Source organism: Panthera onca, chromosome F2, assembly GCF_046562875.1.
Source record: "Panthera onca isolate mPanOnc1 chromosome F2, mPanOnc1 haplotype 2, whole genome shotgun sequence".
NCBI classification, from domain to species: Eukaryota; Metazoa; Chordata; class Mammalia; order Carnivora; family Felidae; genus Panthera; species Panthera onca.
In genome coordinates this window covers 38,751,451-38,767,826 of record NC_138356.1, presented here as the reverse complement: position 1 = coordinate 38,767,826, position 16,376 = coordinate 38,751,451, and the positions used below count along the sequence as shown (strand labels likewise).

Sequence of the window (16,376 nt, the reverse complement as noted above, 5' to 3'; positions counted from 1 at the left end):
GCACTGCTACATCCAAGTCATCAAGTATCACCTGGATTATTGCAACGGCCTCCTAATGTTTACCTGTTTCTGCTCTTGCCACCCAACAAAACAGACACATATGCCTGTCCCCAGTGAGCCGGCACTCTGATTAGGGGATGCTGACAGTAAACAAGAATAATATGAAAAGCAGAGCAGAGAAGGAAGTGGAAAAATCTGGTGTTTAGATTTTGGTGTACCAAGGAAGGCCTGGGAGGACTGAGATGGGGAAAGACATGGTCTGTGTTATACAGCATTGTGTCCCTTGTTCCTAGACCAGTGCCTGCTGGTACATGGTAGAGCTCAATACACATCCGTTAAATGAATAAATCTGCTTTTTTGCAGATGACAAAACTGGGACACAGAAACAATTAAGGGCACATAGTGTCGGAGTGAGATTTAGACACAGGTAATTTGCCATTCTTAACCACTATTCCACAGCTGTCCCTGTCGACCTGTGCAAGAATGTAGGGCCATAAGGCTTGAAAGAAGAAACTAGCACGAGCAGATTCAGAAATAGGATCAATAAAATTTTCATTCTTTGGTATTCTTAGAATAAACCCTTGTACCCTTTAGTTTTTTACTAACAAGAATAAGTAATATTAATGAGCACTGGGTGTTGTATGGAAACCAATTTAACAATAAATTTTATATATTTAAAAAAAATAGAAAGGCAAAGAAAAAAAGAATAATATTAGTGTTTTTGTTACTTTGAAATTCACGGGTTTTTTTTAAGTCAGAATGCAATGATAAATATATGTAGATTCCCTCCTAAAATCAAAAAGGACATCAAGATGTCCCTCTTCCTAGGAGAAAAAATGATAAATTATAAACCAACCCATGAGGGCCAGATTTTCAGCTTTCTATGGATGATTTTTGAGATTTTCTGTGTTCTACCCATTATTGTTATACACTTAGGAAAGTGACATTTTTCTTAAGTTCAACATTCTCAGGATCTGAGTAAAGAGTACCATGATACAACAGCTGGGGAGAGGGGCTGGGGTATACTCCACCTGGTTGTCATCAACTGAATATTTGTATTTTTTGGCAGATCCTTGAGCAAGAGCCAGGGAGGCCACGTAGCCGACAAGTGCCACTCCAAAAGCTTCAGTGATTACTGCAGAGAGGACATTCATTGGGGGAGCTCTAGGTGGAGGGATTCTGTGGAAAGAAAAACCATGCTGAAGTCATCAACTTTCATGTAATTTCTGTAACAACTTGCAATGAATTCAACTGTGGTAATGACTATGAAGTTTACATAGAAAAAGTGAAACACCCGTGTGAAAACCAAGCAGCCTTGCCCTGAGAAGCCCTTTGTTTTCAATATTACTTAGCAGAAAAGCAAAATCACAAGGATCGCCATGGCGACAGCTCCATGCGTCCATCAGGCATTTACGCCCAGGGAATTCAGGTTTTACACTACAGAAACTCTGACTCAAGGAAAATGTTCTGTATCAGAACAAAAGCAAATCTGGAGTGTTCTTTCATTCGAACTTTTCCAAATATTTAATTGGCAGGCGTTAGAGACTGTACTTCCTGCCCTGAGTACTACAGTATTGTACAAACAATGGTTTATTGTGAGCTATAATTCTTGAGCTAATCCCTAACTTCGCCATTGAGTTCATAATCTTAATTATATTTTTAACTTGATCCTTTCACAGTACACTTCACTATGCATCACATATGTGAAGAAAAATGTGGATAAAGGCTCCATCTACCCTCCTTTGTGAAATACAGGCCACAGTTAGCTGTTTCCCAGTTTTAAAGAACTGTTTAAATTATTTCTTTCAACTAATACCCAGCCATTGTATTACTGTGTTTTGAAAAGCACTTGAGCCAAGGTATTGTTGATTTATATCCCTGATGATACTTTGGAAGACTTACTTCCTCTTCAAAAACAAACAAAAAATCCCTCTGGGGAAAAAGTAGGGACAAAAGGGAAGATAATTGATGTTGACTTAATACCTAGCATGAAAGTGGAATGTTCAACCCTTTCAATTAGCAGTTTCATTGTCTACACAACCCTAGACCAAGCGCCACTCATGCACTCTGGCAGAGAAAACATTTTAAGAAAGTTTAGGTAATGCATATAAGTCACAAATCGAATGGTAGAGCTGGGGTTCACCATCTCTTTTCAATGCCACACTCCTTCTATGATTCCTTAAGAGAATGGGTCTAGAAAGGTCATTCAAAATTAAGGAGAAAAAAAGCAGCGGGGGAGAGGCGTGATTTTTTTTTTTTATCCACTAACTAAAGTTTACCCCCAAGAGAAATTGATCTGTAACATTACAGGCCCTAAGATATCTTAATATGATGTACAAAGCATTGCCATTTCAGAGTATATGAATTTCTGTTTTCTAAAAACTGAGCTTGACTAATTATTAACAACAATAAGCTGACCCAAAAGAAACAGTAAGTTGACTTTTGAAGGTGGAAAAGTAGAGAATCCTGTAGAAAACCCAAGATGATTTAAATAATAACCTGTATCTACATAAAGGCTAAAGATAGTTGTTTTTTCTAATTATCTTGATAACCTCTGAGAATTTTTCTATGTTCTTCCATTTTAATGTAATTAGAAACCAAAATTTTGGACTGGAAGATAAAAATACAGAGGACTCAACAACTGTAACTTTGCTGGACATTTATAAACACTGGTGTATATATAGCCCATTAAGAGGGAATAACCCATAACACATCCCTCTCTTCCCTAAGATGTCTTTATGTTCCTTCAGACTATATTTGGATCACGTTTTGCCCTTCAGGGTCAACATTTCACGTTAACCTTCCTCTTAGTGTCCACAGGAAGGCTTTAAGAAACCTTCTCCGCTTTCACCCTCCCTCACCATTATATACCACCTAGGCCTATGTGCGGGGTTATTATTTCAGATGATGCTTCTGTACTTTTACTATGTATGAAGTGAAATAAAAATAGTCATAAGAATATGTGAGTGGAATAGGGAACAATAAATCCCAGGGGTGTGACCATAATTTGAAAATTCAATGCCTTCCTTTTTTCCCCAAATAATATTTTAGTAAATAATTTGCAAATCTTTCACCTGAAGTAAGGCTGTATAAGATAGTCATCAACTTCCCTACTAATAGGCAAACAGTTTATGAAGTTACTCTTTCTCCATATGTGTATTATTTCTTCCTATGATTTTCAAACAGAAATTAATTAGAATTTTGTCCTATAGAGAGCCTTTGAAAGAAATGAAATCCATAGCCACCTACCCCAAGTCCTTTCCTTCATCAAAACCAAACAAACCAACAAAAAAGGAAGAAAGAAAGAAAAAGACTACATTACCCTTTTGGAATATGACCAACTACTTCTAATCCATATGTGATTTCCATATTGGTACAATAACAAGCAAATGATGCAGCAATAATCTGTGTGGTTCCATTTGAAAAAAGAAAAAGAAAATTATTACTGGCCTCTCAAACACCTTGAAACTATTTTTAAAAGTAAACATTGTTCATGTGCCCCATGATTGTTAAGAGTCATGTTGCAGTTGCACAGACTTAAAAATTAAGAAAATTTTAAAAATGAAAAAAATCCCTCCGAAATTTGTGAGCACTTGATTTGCAGCCTCAAAAGTTAAATGGCATCCAACAATATGGCTTTTCTAATATCCTTCCTATGTGTCTATCCAATTATGTCTGATTTTGAAGGGGCGCAGAACAGAATATAGGTGTGTATGTGTGTGTGCAGATACCACAACCAACCTAAATACCTGTGTCTCAGGACGTGAGGGAATGCCTTGTAACACAGCATGATTTCCCTCCATGACACCAACCTCTCAGGAGTTTGAGATATTGCATTAATATTCCTATATAGGTTAGTTGTCAGCGATGATTGACAGTCTCCTTGGGAAATTTTTAATTTTGAGCTTTCACTATTTCTTGAAGCAAAATATACTAGTTAATAACATGCTGGACTCACTGTTTTTAAAGTCACCTCCGTGGAATCTCAGGTGCCCTACACTCTGCTATATGACATATGATAAGCAAGGTCAGGTCTCCTCTGCCTGTGTGCATAATCACCTGTAAAAGGTATGTTCGGAACTCAGTTCAGCCTTTGTTTTTCCTACCATGCCACCCCCATGTTTTCCATCCATTTTCACGTTCTCTTGTCAATCTTCTGATAATTTTAGTAGGTACTAGAAATTTCACATGATTATGGTATCAGTTTAGATCTTATACACGACACTTTTTCTTTTTTGTCAAAAAGAGGCACACCAATTATCTATTTAAAGTACAAAGTTACCATACACATGGCCAGAAAAAAGGTTTAACAAAACCACACTAGCAAATTAAGGCATATTTGAAAATTAATGCCCAATAATATTATTTTGTAGGGATTTTTCCTATCTGTGTATTTCTGTTCTGTGATGATATTTAACCAAATTTACAGAGGGTTTTAAAACAAGTAGACTCACAAAGCAAAACAGCCTTGAGAATGTTTTTAAAAGGCAATAAAAACTATGCAGATTATACTGTTAAACATAATAAATATTGTGATATAATAGTGTTTTCTGATGAAGATAGCAGTAGTTAAAAAGTCAGGCCTATTAGGTTAGAATCAGAAGTATTAACGTATTCGAAAATCCCTAAGACAATTAATAAATTTAATTGCTAATAATTTCCAAGAAATATTTACATCAGGTCAGAAAATACTATGAGATATAAAAGAAAATATACCATAGGCACAAAATATTGGTTCCTTCTTGAAATGATCACACAAGGTGGAGGACTTGTAGCCAATATTAAAATCAAGGAATCTAAGCCGCTGAATTGGCTTCCAGACAACATCTTATTTCCTCACTGTATTTCTTTGACATGATTCAACTTCCTTTATCAGCCAAGTCATTGGTCCCTCTTCAATATTATTTTAGTATTATAGGTGTGTATAAGACACGCACTGCCCTTAGACTTGGGCAACATGGGATACATGTCCAGGCAGGTCCAGTGCTTTAGAAGGTTCTAATCTGGCCCTCCTCAACCTGTTGCCCTTCTCATACAAGGAGAGCTTTGTAGGGATGAAGGGATGCGTCCAACTCGCCTGTCCCGGTCTTTCTGGACGACACTTTGGATACTCAAGAATTGATGATTTCCTGCCCAAATGGCCCATGCCTGCTTTCGGAGTATCTCCCCCAGATTCACCCTCCCAACGTGGCCCATGGAAAGGCCAAGGGACAGTTCTGGTGTGGAAGAGTGAGGATGTGTTTGGAGTTTAGATAATGGGACAGGAATAGCCACACATATACATACGAATCTCTGTCCCACCTACAGGGGACAGAGTCAGAGGAGGAAGAGGAGGGGCAGGCCAAAGAGCGGGCTGGCTCTCCCCAGGCTACCTTCTTCTGGCAGAACTGGAAGGAATGGGAGAATTCTCTATTCTGTTCAAGGTAATCACTGTGGCATTTTAGTCAAACTAGGAAAACAAAACCTGTTTTCTTTAACACGTTGGTCTATAAATTTTAAGTATTCAGGCCCGAATTAGCACTTTTACCTTGGCTCTTGCAAATATTAGGAGGAACCTTGTGTAAGAATTACCTCTCTCTCTCTCTCTCTCTCTCTCTCTCTCTCTCTCTCTCTATATATATATATGGATAAAAGATACTTCTTACTAGTTTTGCATTGAATAAGTAATTTTTTTTTTTATTATCAGCTAAAGGGCCTTGTTACCTAAGGTTTGGTTTCAATTTTTTGTTTTCATGCAACTTATGTAGTAATAAAGCTTCCCAAGATATAATAAGATTTCTTAATACTTATAGGACTTTGGAATAAAATGGTATGTTTCACAGTTGTTGCTGTGAAAACTAATAATTATAGTACCCTCCACTTTTATGGCTTATTTGAAATACACACAAACACACACACATTATATTGATCACATATGTTACACGCATCTCCATAAATTATCAGGAGTATAGAATCATCCAAGGTCTAGCTATGGAGAGAGGCCATCCATCTCAGTTCTACAGAAATATGTCATAGTCCTCAGAGAGCTTCCAATGTGCTAAGCTTACATGTTTATGTAAACCTACACCACTTCAGCAATATGAATGAATATTTCAAGAGGTGAAATGATTTGGACACCTCTTGTCCTGTACCTGTATAACCCAAAGACCATTAAAAAACTACAGTCAGTTAATGATAGGTTAGTAGGCTGTGATTGTGTTAATATTTCATTTTCAACTTGTGCTTTGTTTAATTAAGAGTCCTCATTAGAGGCTCTTAAAATTTCAAAATGCAGTTTGTAATGCCATAAACCTTAATGTAAAGCATAATTCATTGCTTTGCCAGGTACAACAATGAAAAATATATTAGAGAACCAGGCCTGGCCCATGAAAATCATGAGTATCCTTTCAATAAAGCAAAATTAGGTCAGCAAAAAAGGTGTTAATAACTCTATCAATCACTAATGGACATTGGTCAACTGATAATACTTCTCTGCATATCATACAGATGCCACATTAGTAGGATGGGGTATCACTTTTTATAGCTTTTAGGGAGAATCATTCCTGAGATCTTCTGAGTCTCACCCTTAGAAATGTCTTCTTATTTAAAATCTGAAGCTATATGTTCTATTATTTATGTAAAAAAATTACAAGCATATGAGAAATGCTGTGTAAATTGAAAACATGTGTGCCTCCTTTTTTAAAAAGTATGGACTCAAAATGTTTCCTGTTCTTACATTAATGTATAGCCCTGCAAAATTAGCCTGACTTTAATGAGAGACAGGAATAGTTGTGGGTTACTGTAGACAATAGAGTGAACCTCTGCAGGTTACCCCAACAACTGGCAAGCACTGTAAGGCAGAAGGCTAAATGTTGATTTCATACTTACCAAAACTAAATCGACAGGAAGAACAACTTTAATTTTCCTTTTAAACTGTTCATTCAGCTCTTTAACCAGAACAAGCACCACGATGCTCAGCAAGGATAACAGCAGTGCTTCCAGTCGGACAGACTTGATGTTTTCAAAGACATATGCATAGATCTACAGTGATAAGGAAAAATACAAACAAAATTCAGGGTCATCCACAATATACCAACATCGAAATCTGGCTCCAAATGAACTCAGTGATGTTTCACAAAAATATGTTAACGGATGGGGGGGGGGTGGAAACGTGGGATGTAAAGGGTGGCCAGTGCTGATCCAGAGCAAGTACATTTGCATGTACAAAATTGCTTTGCCCTTGATTCTCCCATTAAACTCAGTGTTTGCTCCTTCCTACATAAGGACATGGCTAGAGAGAATGACTCTTCTGAGTCTTTCCCAGGACACTTCAATGGGCAGAGTGCTAAAACTCATTACCTACATGTAGATTCATCAGTAAGAGCAGTAAGGGGACATAGGCTCTTCCTCAAATTTCAGGATCAAACATGCACTCGTACTTTAAATATCTATGGATACATCTGGAGAGTTAATAGCTCTGCATAAGGAGATATTTGCATTTATCTGTGTCTTCCAAATTCTCTCTTACAAAGATATAGCACTTGTATAATTTTAAAGATTTTAAACAGACCTTAAATGCTTATCTTCAACATGTCCCTTAACTCCTCCTTCTGCTGGATCATGCTATAATTTTTATAAGCTCATTTCTGTTTGTCCACAACAAATTCTTCAAGTCATTTCAGGTGATCTAAATTAGCTTTCACTCTAGCTCACACGCTATTCTCACAGTAGCCCAACTTACTGATTGATACTTTGACCTCTCTTTTTAGTATCTCAAATATAATTTGACCACAACTAAAAATACTGGATCAAAATATTATGTATATAATGGATCAAAAGAGCTTACATAGACTATGTTCCTTAGCATCTCCTAAAATTCTGCTCAGCAGGTTTCCTAATTACAGGACCCTCTGGTCCAGCGATCAGGAACATACATGAGGGATGTTGTAAAGGAGGTGTAAAGGAGATTCATCAGGCTAGCTGAACCTCAATTCAATATGTTAAATGTTACCATTAACACCGTAACTCTTTCAAATAAATAAGTAAAATAAACTCAGTTAAAATGGAGCCTCACTAAGTGAAAGGGACCAGGGTATAATGTAGGTAATCCAGAATCCCCTTTGTCCACACAGTTTAAAAACAAAACAACAACAGAAAAAACCAAAACATTACATGAATGATCAGATACATAAGGAATAATTAGCTTTACCTGTTATCTTTTTCATAGTATTCTATTTTATCCCACACTCTGAGGGTACTATAATCTCATAGTTACCTGCGGTGCAGACAGTATTTTTTCTGTCTCTATGGATGGTAATTGCTCACAGAATTCCTACAGCAAGTGAAGGAGCAGGTTCCACTTCCCATAGTCACCCCTTACTCAATGTCAAGGACTAAAATCCAAAATGTTACTCAGTGAAATATTTTCTATAGGAGATGGGGTTAGGGGAATGTTAAAAAATATTTGTCCAAATACATAGCTTTCTGATGATTAAAGGATAAAATCGAGAATATCATTCAGATGATTTGTCAAGGAAAAACACAAGGATCCAAATGTTTTAAAACAGAGGATTATTCCTTCTGTTTCATGCATGGTATTAAAAGTATGCCCTTTTCCAAAGAAGACATCTAGATGGCCAAACAGACACATGAAAAGATGCTCAATGTCAGTCATCATCAGGGAAATACAAATCTAAACCACACTGAGATACCACCTCACACCAGAGTGGCTAAAATGAACAAATCAGGAAACTACAGATGCTGGCGAGGATGTGGAGAAATGGGAACCCTCTTACACTGTTGGTGGGAATGCGAACTGGTGCAGCCACTCTGGAAAACAGTGTGGAGGCTCCTCAAAAAATTAAAAATAGATCTACCCTATGACCCAGGAATAGCACTGATAGGAATTTATCCAAGGGATACAGGAGTGCTGATTCATAGGGGCATGTGTACCCCAATGCTTAAGGCAGCACTTTCAACAGTAGCCAAATTATGGAAAGGGCCTAAATGTCCATCAGCTGACGAATGGATAAAGAAGATGTGGTTTATATATACAATGGCATACTACTTGGCAATGAGAAAGAATGAAATCATGCCATTTGCAGCAACGTGGATGGAACTGGAAGGTATTATGCTGAGTGAAGTAAGTCAGTCAGAGAAGGACAGATATCAAATGTTTTCACTCATATGTGGATCCTGAGAAACTTAACAGAAGATCATGGGGGAGGGGAAGGGGAAAAATAGTTACAAACAGAGAGGGAGAGAGGCAAATCATAAGAGACTCTTAAATACAGAGAACAAACTGAGGGTGGACGGGGGTGGTGGGGAGAGGGGAAATGGGTGATGGGCACTGAGGAGGGCACTTGCTGGGATGAGCACGGGGTATTGTACGTAAGCGATAAACCACAGGAATCTACCCATGGTACATTCCAAGAGCACACTTTACACAGTATGTTAGCCAAGTGGACAATAAATTATATTAAGAAACTAATAATAATAAATTAAAAAAATAAAAAAAATAAAAGTATGCCATGAGAGTGCCTATATAAGAAAGGGGAGAAATTTACTAAACTCCAAGCCATACCAAATTTGCTGTAATGTGCGTTTTGAGAACATGTGTTTGCAGTAATAAAAATGACCACCCCAGAATGAAAGGAATGACAAAACAAAACAAAAACAAAACAAAACAAAACAAAACAACAAGAACAACAAAAACCAGGGTTTTTATTGTCTGTCTGAGTTAAACTACAACTTGTAGAACAAAGCACATCCCACAAGATGCTCCAGAAGAACATGGGGGCGGGCAAAGTTTTGCTAGAACCAGCATGAAGAACACAACAGAAAAGCAGGCTGATGAGGAGCGTCATCTAATGACTGTCATGTGGACCCACACAAAGAAGTCACAGCTAAAGTCAGCTTGTAGGCAACGAGTGGCATATGGGGACAGAGATAGGAATAGGAATAGGGATAGGGATACACATATACACACACATACTTACACATATTTACATATGTTCATTTAATGCAAGTCTAGGCATCCTAAGTACACACTAAAATTTCTCATTTCTCATATAAATCCAGTCATCTTAGAATGCTATCACACACTAAGCTTCAGTAGATAAAAATTCCTATTGAAGATCAACTTCACTTCTCAGACCTCTGAGGATCAAAGACAGTTTATATGTGTACAGATAAATAAATAAGCTATTTTATCACAGCTGACCAAACTGTTTAATAAAATAGGAGTTTAGCTCATTTTGAAACTATAATACTAGTTCTCTAAATGGACCATTTACTATAACTTGACATAAAATGAAAAATATCCTTTTGGGATGAGCACTGCGTGTTGTATGGAAACCAATTTGACAATAAATTTCATATATTGAATAAAAATGAAAAATATCCATATGTATAAACAAATCCATTTTGAGGTATTTTAAAGAATAAAAATAGACTATTCATAATACACCTATTGTTTCTTATGTTCTTTACTGAAGCACTCACTAAACATTTGCGCACACACTCAAATTTATTTATATAATGTGTTTTTATCTGATCTGATCATTCTTAAGGTTTTATTGATGGATTCTCAACTTCTAGAATAGTGTCTGGCTGAGAGACACTAAACAAATATCGTTGAATGAATAAATACTTTGGCCTAATGTAGTAAAAATAATCATAAATCTGTAAAGAGGAGATTTTACTCTGAATAAGCAGAATGACAAAGAGAGGCAAGACCCAGACTCTTCTTTCCTCACCATCAATACCTGATCTACATCATATTAAGGGTATTTGTAGTTATCATTTATTTATTCTGTCAACATGTTTGTGTACAAGGCCTGGGTCTAAATGTTAAAGCTACCATTGCAGTAAATTTCAAGTAATTGATTTTTTATATCTGCTATCTGATCCCGATAATCAGATTTTTAATAACTCCACTTTTATAAGAATGAAGCAAAATCTAAAGCTAAAAAAAAATTCATATTCAGGATTTAGTTAAGGGGGTCATACCCTTTCAACAGTTTCACATTTATACAACTGTTACTGAAGTTCTGAACAAGGCCCTGTAAAGAAATACTTATAAATGAAGAAAAATCTAAATTATATCCATTTTGTTAAACTTAATAAGGCAAAGAGAAAGATCTTAACTTTTTAGAAATACTAATAGTATTCAAAACTAAATGGACTTTTGGGATGCCTGGGTGTCTCCGTTGGTTAAGCATCTGACTCTTGATTCTGGCTCAGGTCATGTTCTCATGCTTCGTGAGTTTGAGCTCTCATTGGGCTACAGGCTGACAGTATGGAGGCTGCTTAGGATTCACTCTCTCCATCTCTCTCTGTCCCTCCCCTGCTTGCACTCGCGCTCTCTGTCTCTGTCTCTCTCTCTCTCTCTCTCTCTCTCAAAATAAATAAATGAACATTTTTTTAAAAAATTAAGAAAACACAAACTAAATGGACTTTCTGTCCAATACTCAATTAACCAGAAAATTCTATCAACCAATTAACAGAAAACTCAGTCAACCAAAATATCCTTTTCGCCAGCATTCTGGTTGCTTTAGGTTTTGCAGTAATGAAATCTCCATGACAGAAAAAAAGGATTTTAATGTTTTAAATATATAATGCTTCATTGACAACTCTTCAGTAGCAGCAATGAGTATATTTCTGAACTATCTACAAAGGGACCACACGGAATATGCTAATATATATTTCTATGCCAAAAAGAATATATAAACCCTTTAGTACTATTATTTGTTGTTCCTGTGCTATTTTTGTGTTAGGAATCTGTCACAAATCACTTTCTGTTTCACTACAGAAACAACAGAGTGATAGTACAATCAGCAAACCTTAATAAATCTGTCAGTATGCTACTGTATAATAGGTAGGAAGTACTAATCTATAATCCACGGGTCTTGATTCCCCGTATATGACTTTGAGTCTATCATTAAGCACAAAACCAAGAATCCGTCTAGAAAAAAATAGTAACATTCATAAATGCTTGCTACCATGTGTTCAGCCTGTGGTCTGAAAACACATGTGGCATCATCTGTGCACAGACATGTATTTAAAATCCATCAAGTGCACTTATAAGAGACAGAAGAGAAGAATACACGAACATAGAGTGGAAGGCTTTGTGGTAACAGAGGCACAGTGTGGTGTGATGCATCCAGGAGCCAAGGAATGTGCAGAGCCACCAGAAGCTGGAAGACAAGGAAGGTTTCCCCCTAGAACCTCCAGAGAGAGCGTGGCCAGGCTAATGTCTTGATTTTGGACTTCTGGACTCCAGGAATGTGAGAATAGATTTCTGTGGTTAAGCCACCAGGTTCCTGGCAAACTGCAATAGTTTTCACAGGACACTAACATAGTTATCAAGTCAAACGCTTCTCATTGCTGAGACAACTCAAAGAGGGTGTCAGGGACTCAGCTGTGCTCCCCTAAAATTCATAAGCTGAGGCCCTAACCTCCAGTACCTCATAACGTGACTATACATGGAAAGAGGGCCTTTAAAGAGGTAATTACATGAAAATGAGGCCATTAGCATGGGCCCTAGTCCAATCTGACCGGTGTCCTTATAAAAGGAGGAGATGAGGACATACAGAGACACCAGCGATATGCACGCACAGAGGGAAGACCAGGTGAAGAAGCAAGAGGGTGGCCATCCGCAAGCCAAGGAGAGAGGCCCCAGAGGAAAACCACCTGTCCTGGCATCTTGATGACTGATGTCCAGCCTCCAGAGCTGTGAGAAAATCCACGTTTGTTGTTTGATTCATCTAACTGTGGCGGCTTGTTACAGGTGCCCTGGCAGACTGCCACAGAGGTATGGGTGACTCAGATCTTTTCCCTTTGGAATTTCATATATACCCTAGTTAATCACCCTCTCTTCCAGTTAACTAAGATAGAAGTATTTTTAAGACAGAAAGTGAAACTAAACAGAAAGCTTTAGTAACAATCACTACATAATTAATACCAGTAAGAGAGACAGCCAGCTGATGTAAGCATCTCTCCCAGATAACAAGGCATGGCGGATAGCTGTGGTAAGGATCTTAACAAAAGTGCCTAACAAAGGCAGTATTTAGAAGACACTTGTCAGAGCCCCAAAGGCCTCAATAATCAAGCAGCTGAACAGACTCATTCTGTAGATGTGGAAATCTAGGCTGTAAAGATTCATGACTTACTAGGTGACTTGGCTTGCAAGTGACAGAGTCGGGGCTGCGATGCAGATGCCCCAAAGTCTAGACCAGCCCATTTACCAGTTTACCACTGACTCACTCACTACTCCTCTCTTCCAGTCCAGCATACAATTCTTCCAAACTTTCCTGGTGCTTCCTGTTTTCCTTGGAATGGCAACACCACCCCTTTGAAGGGGAGACCACCATGGCACATGCAGTCTTTGATTTTGGTTGTTAGTGGTGGGATGTCGAGGTACCTGGCCGCAACTCAGGCAAACCAACCCTTCTCACTCCTGGCCCTGCATCTTTGACATCAGTAGCAGAATCATGCAAGGCAAGCGAGAAAGCCTTCCAACTTGATTCTAAAAGCTGCGAGTACAGGGACCACGACTGTTTTTTCTTAACATATGCATATCTGGTGAAAGTCTCCTTGCATCTATACAGTGCATTCACCTTAACTCCTTCTTACCACCCTAAATGGAGAGGAATTTTCACATTTTTGTTATCACAAGCGATGTGGGGAGGGAAACTTGTGGGAGAAAGAATGGGAGAGACTGTTTCAATATCATCACTTTCTAGAAGAGTGGGAGAATTAACATTTCTAGGCACGAGGCTAGCCATCTTATGTGCAATGACTCATTTAATTTCCCAATTAATAAAAGGTGAGTCTTATCATTTCTCCTTCACTTGTCACGTTACCCACATTCAATTACACAACCTGGCTTCCTTCATTAACATTATCTGAGATGATTCTGTTCACCAGTCTGCCTATTCCTGCCCTACTTCCTGCCCTTTCAGTATTTCAATAAAACTCCATGGGAACAGGAATATTATTTTTCAAAGGCATCCTCAATGCCTATGAGGCAGTTAGTTAATATTTACTAAGGAAATCAATTCTAGTGGTTCTTGACTCAAGGATGCACACTAATCTCTTCCTGTCCACGTGTAGTTTGGAAAATCTCCCCAGATTAGTCTGTTGAACATTTTTGATTTTGAAGCCTCACACTTAGTCCAACTCTCCCATCTGGCAGGTGATGAGACTGAAGTCTGCTCTCAGCCCTGGCTTTTTTTTTTTTTCTGACTTTTGTTCTTAAAGTCAGCTTTCACCTCCTTGGGACCTTTAAACATGACCTACAATTGCCCAGACATGCCCTCTCCCTGCTCCAACTCACTTTCAACTTTATTATGTTTGAATCCCACCTCTAAGCAGATATAGATTTTGCTTAGGGATCCCTAAAGCCATCTCCAATCCCTCCAAAATTGATGCTGGTACTCGTTCTCCCTGTTCTTAAGAATTTGATGTCTCCTATAAACTTTGCCTGCATATCATTATATCATTAAACATTTTGAGATAAGCATTGTTAAATCAAATGCCTCAAATCCCTCTACATCCTAAAGTAGCACAAACAGAAAAACAACAGAAATATGAAGCTGAAAATTTAACCCTAGGCTGTATTTTCATGAGGACAAACAAGACCTCAAAAGGAAGAAAGAAAACACAACACTCTATTATTTTTTACATAATTATATGCAGACTTCTCATCAATAAGTGCTTCTCACACTGGGCATAAATCCATTCAGTATTGCTTTAAGGGATAAATGAAGTCTGCAACCAAAACGTGAACTAGGGGAAGTATGGATGGTGTGTTAGACACGAGAGACAACATTGGGTACACGAAACTCACAACATGCACAACCAAGCTTGCCACAGCCCAGGTGGCATCCAGCCATCGCTTGTTTAGAACACTATGTTTAAGTTGAATTACTTGAGCATGGATTTTGGAGCGCTGCATTTTTTAGTAAATTGTGGGGGATAGAGAGGGCTTAACCCAAGAGGGTCGCGTGGCAAAAATAGTTGCCCTCTGCTTGAGAATTGTAAAGCAACCTTTGTTGCAAATACCCATATAATTGTTCCGTACCCAAGTTAAACCTGCCACATTTTCTATCTCCTGCATCGCTGACTAAATCAAGCTGCAGATGGACATTCATTTTCTTTCCCTTCAATTTATTCTGTCCATTTTTCAGAGTATGTTGAACATCCCTGCAATTCACAATAGACATGTCACAATAACTGCAGAGAAAACATAGGCTTTCATAAACCACCAAAGTGTGTTCTTGATTCAGAATTCCCAGAGGGCTTAGGTCTTCAAAGTAGATTTATTCTCCACATATAAACCTCATTTGTACATATTTAATTGTGATCTCATTCTCTATTTAAAAAAAAAAAAGTTTCATTGGCTCCGATTTCCTTCTGACGTTTCTATCCCATTTCATTAACATTCTTGGTTCCTGCTTTGCAGCCTTCAGGGATGTTCACACTAGAAAAGTGCTTCGCTTGTACTTCAGGGATGGGGGCAGGAATGAAACTGCTTTTCAGTTTTGAAACTCCTCATATTTAAGGAAGGAAATAAAAACTTCCAAAAAGGGTAGTTGAATATATTGCCAAGCTTGACTTGTGCTCTCTGGTTTAATGTGCAGAACTGTACATAATTATTTAGAACAGTACTCATATAAAGCCATGCCAGTGAAACTAACTTTGCCAAATTTATCATATGTTGCTACAGGCCGAGACACTGGCGCCATCTCAAAGAAATCCACATGTGCTAATATGAACTAGGAATTTTTGTAATTTTTATTGTGCCTTTTGGGGAAACATCCTTTCTAATAAAAGGATACATTATCATTTCTCAGTTAAAAAAATTTATTCTAGAGAAGAATTAAACTTTCCCTCTTATCTGTTTGGGGAACCAACTATCAGTCAAATATTTGAATCTTAAGAACAACAGGAATGAAACAATGTAACTGGTGAGCCAGAGTCGCAAGACAGAATTGACCTTTGTAATCTTACTGCTTCTGCTTAGTTTTAAATATATTCCAGCAGTGTTTATAATTTATTAAGCGAGTTTATAACCGTTGGGGATGGTGAGCTGAATAGATGGAAATATTTTTCAATGAAAATAAACTAAAAAACAGAATTTCTTCAATTCTGATGACTAACCCTTATTAAGAGCAGATACAGTTTTTTTTAAAGTTTTATAAATTTCGAAGTCATATTTCTAAGCTGCAAAAAGAGAAGTAAGTTTGTTTTACTATTTAGCTTTGATTATTTGAGTCCTCCCCAGATTATAGGAAAAGTATCTATTACTATTCTATTATTATTAATAGATAACAGTATCTATTACATAAGTAGCACTTTAAAAAAAATCTTAGTTATATCCAATATGCATTACT

The 16,376-nt window shown here is 37.6% G+C and overlaps 1 protein-coding gene across 1 annotated transcript in view; it reads right to left on the bottom strand.

Annotated features, from left to right (window-relative positions):
* The window catches only part of SLC26A7 (solute carrier family 26 member 7), a 117,710-nt gene that overhangs the window by 48,520 nt on the left and 52,814 nt on the right, over nt 1-16,376 (bottom strand). Inside the window, exons 6-8 of the mRNA XM_081792287.1 lie at nt 6,868-7,020; nt 3,323-3,405; nt 1,032-1,179 (exon numbers count right to left, since the gene is read on the bottom strand). Of these exons, the coding sequence (XP_081648413.1) occupies nt 1,032-1,179; nt 3,323-3,405; nt 6,868-7,020 (384 nt within the window). The remainder of the gene's footprint in view (nt 1-1,031; nt 1,180-3,322; nt 3,406-6,867; nt 7,021-16,376) is intronic.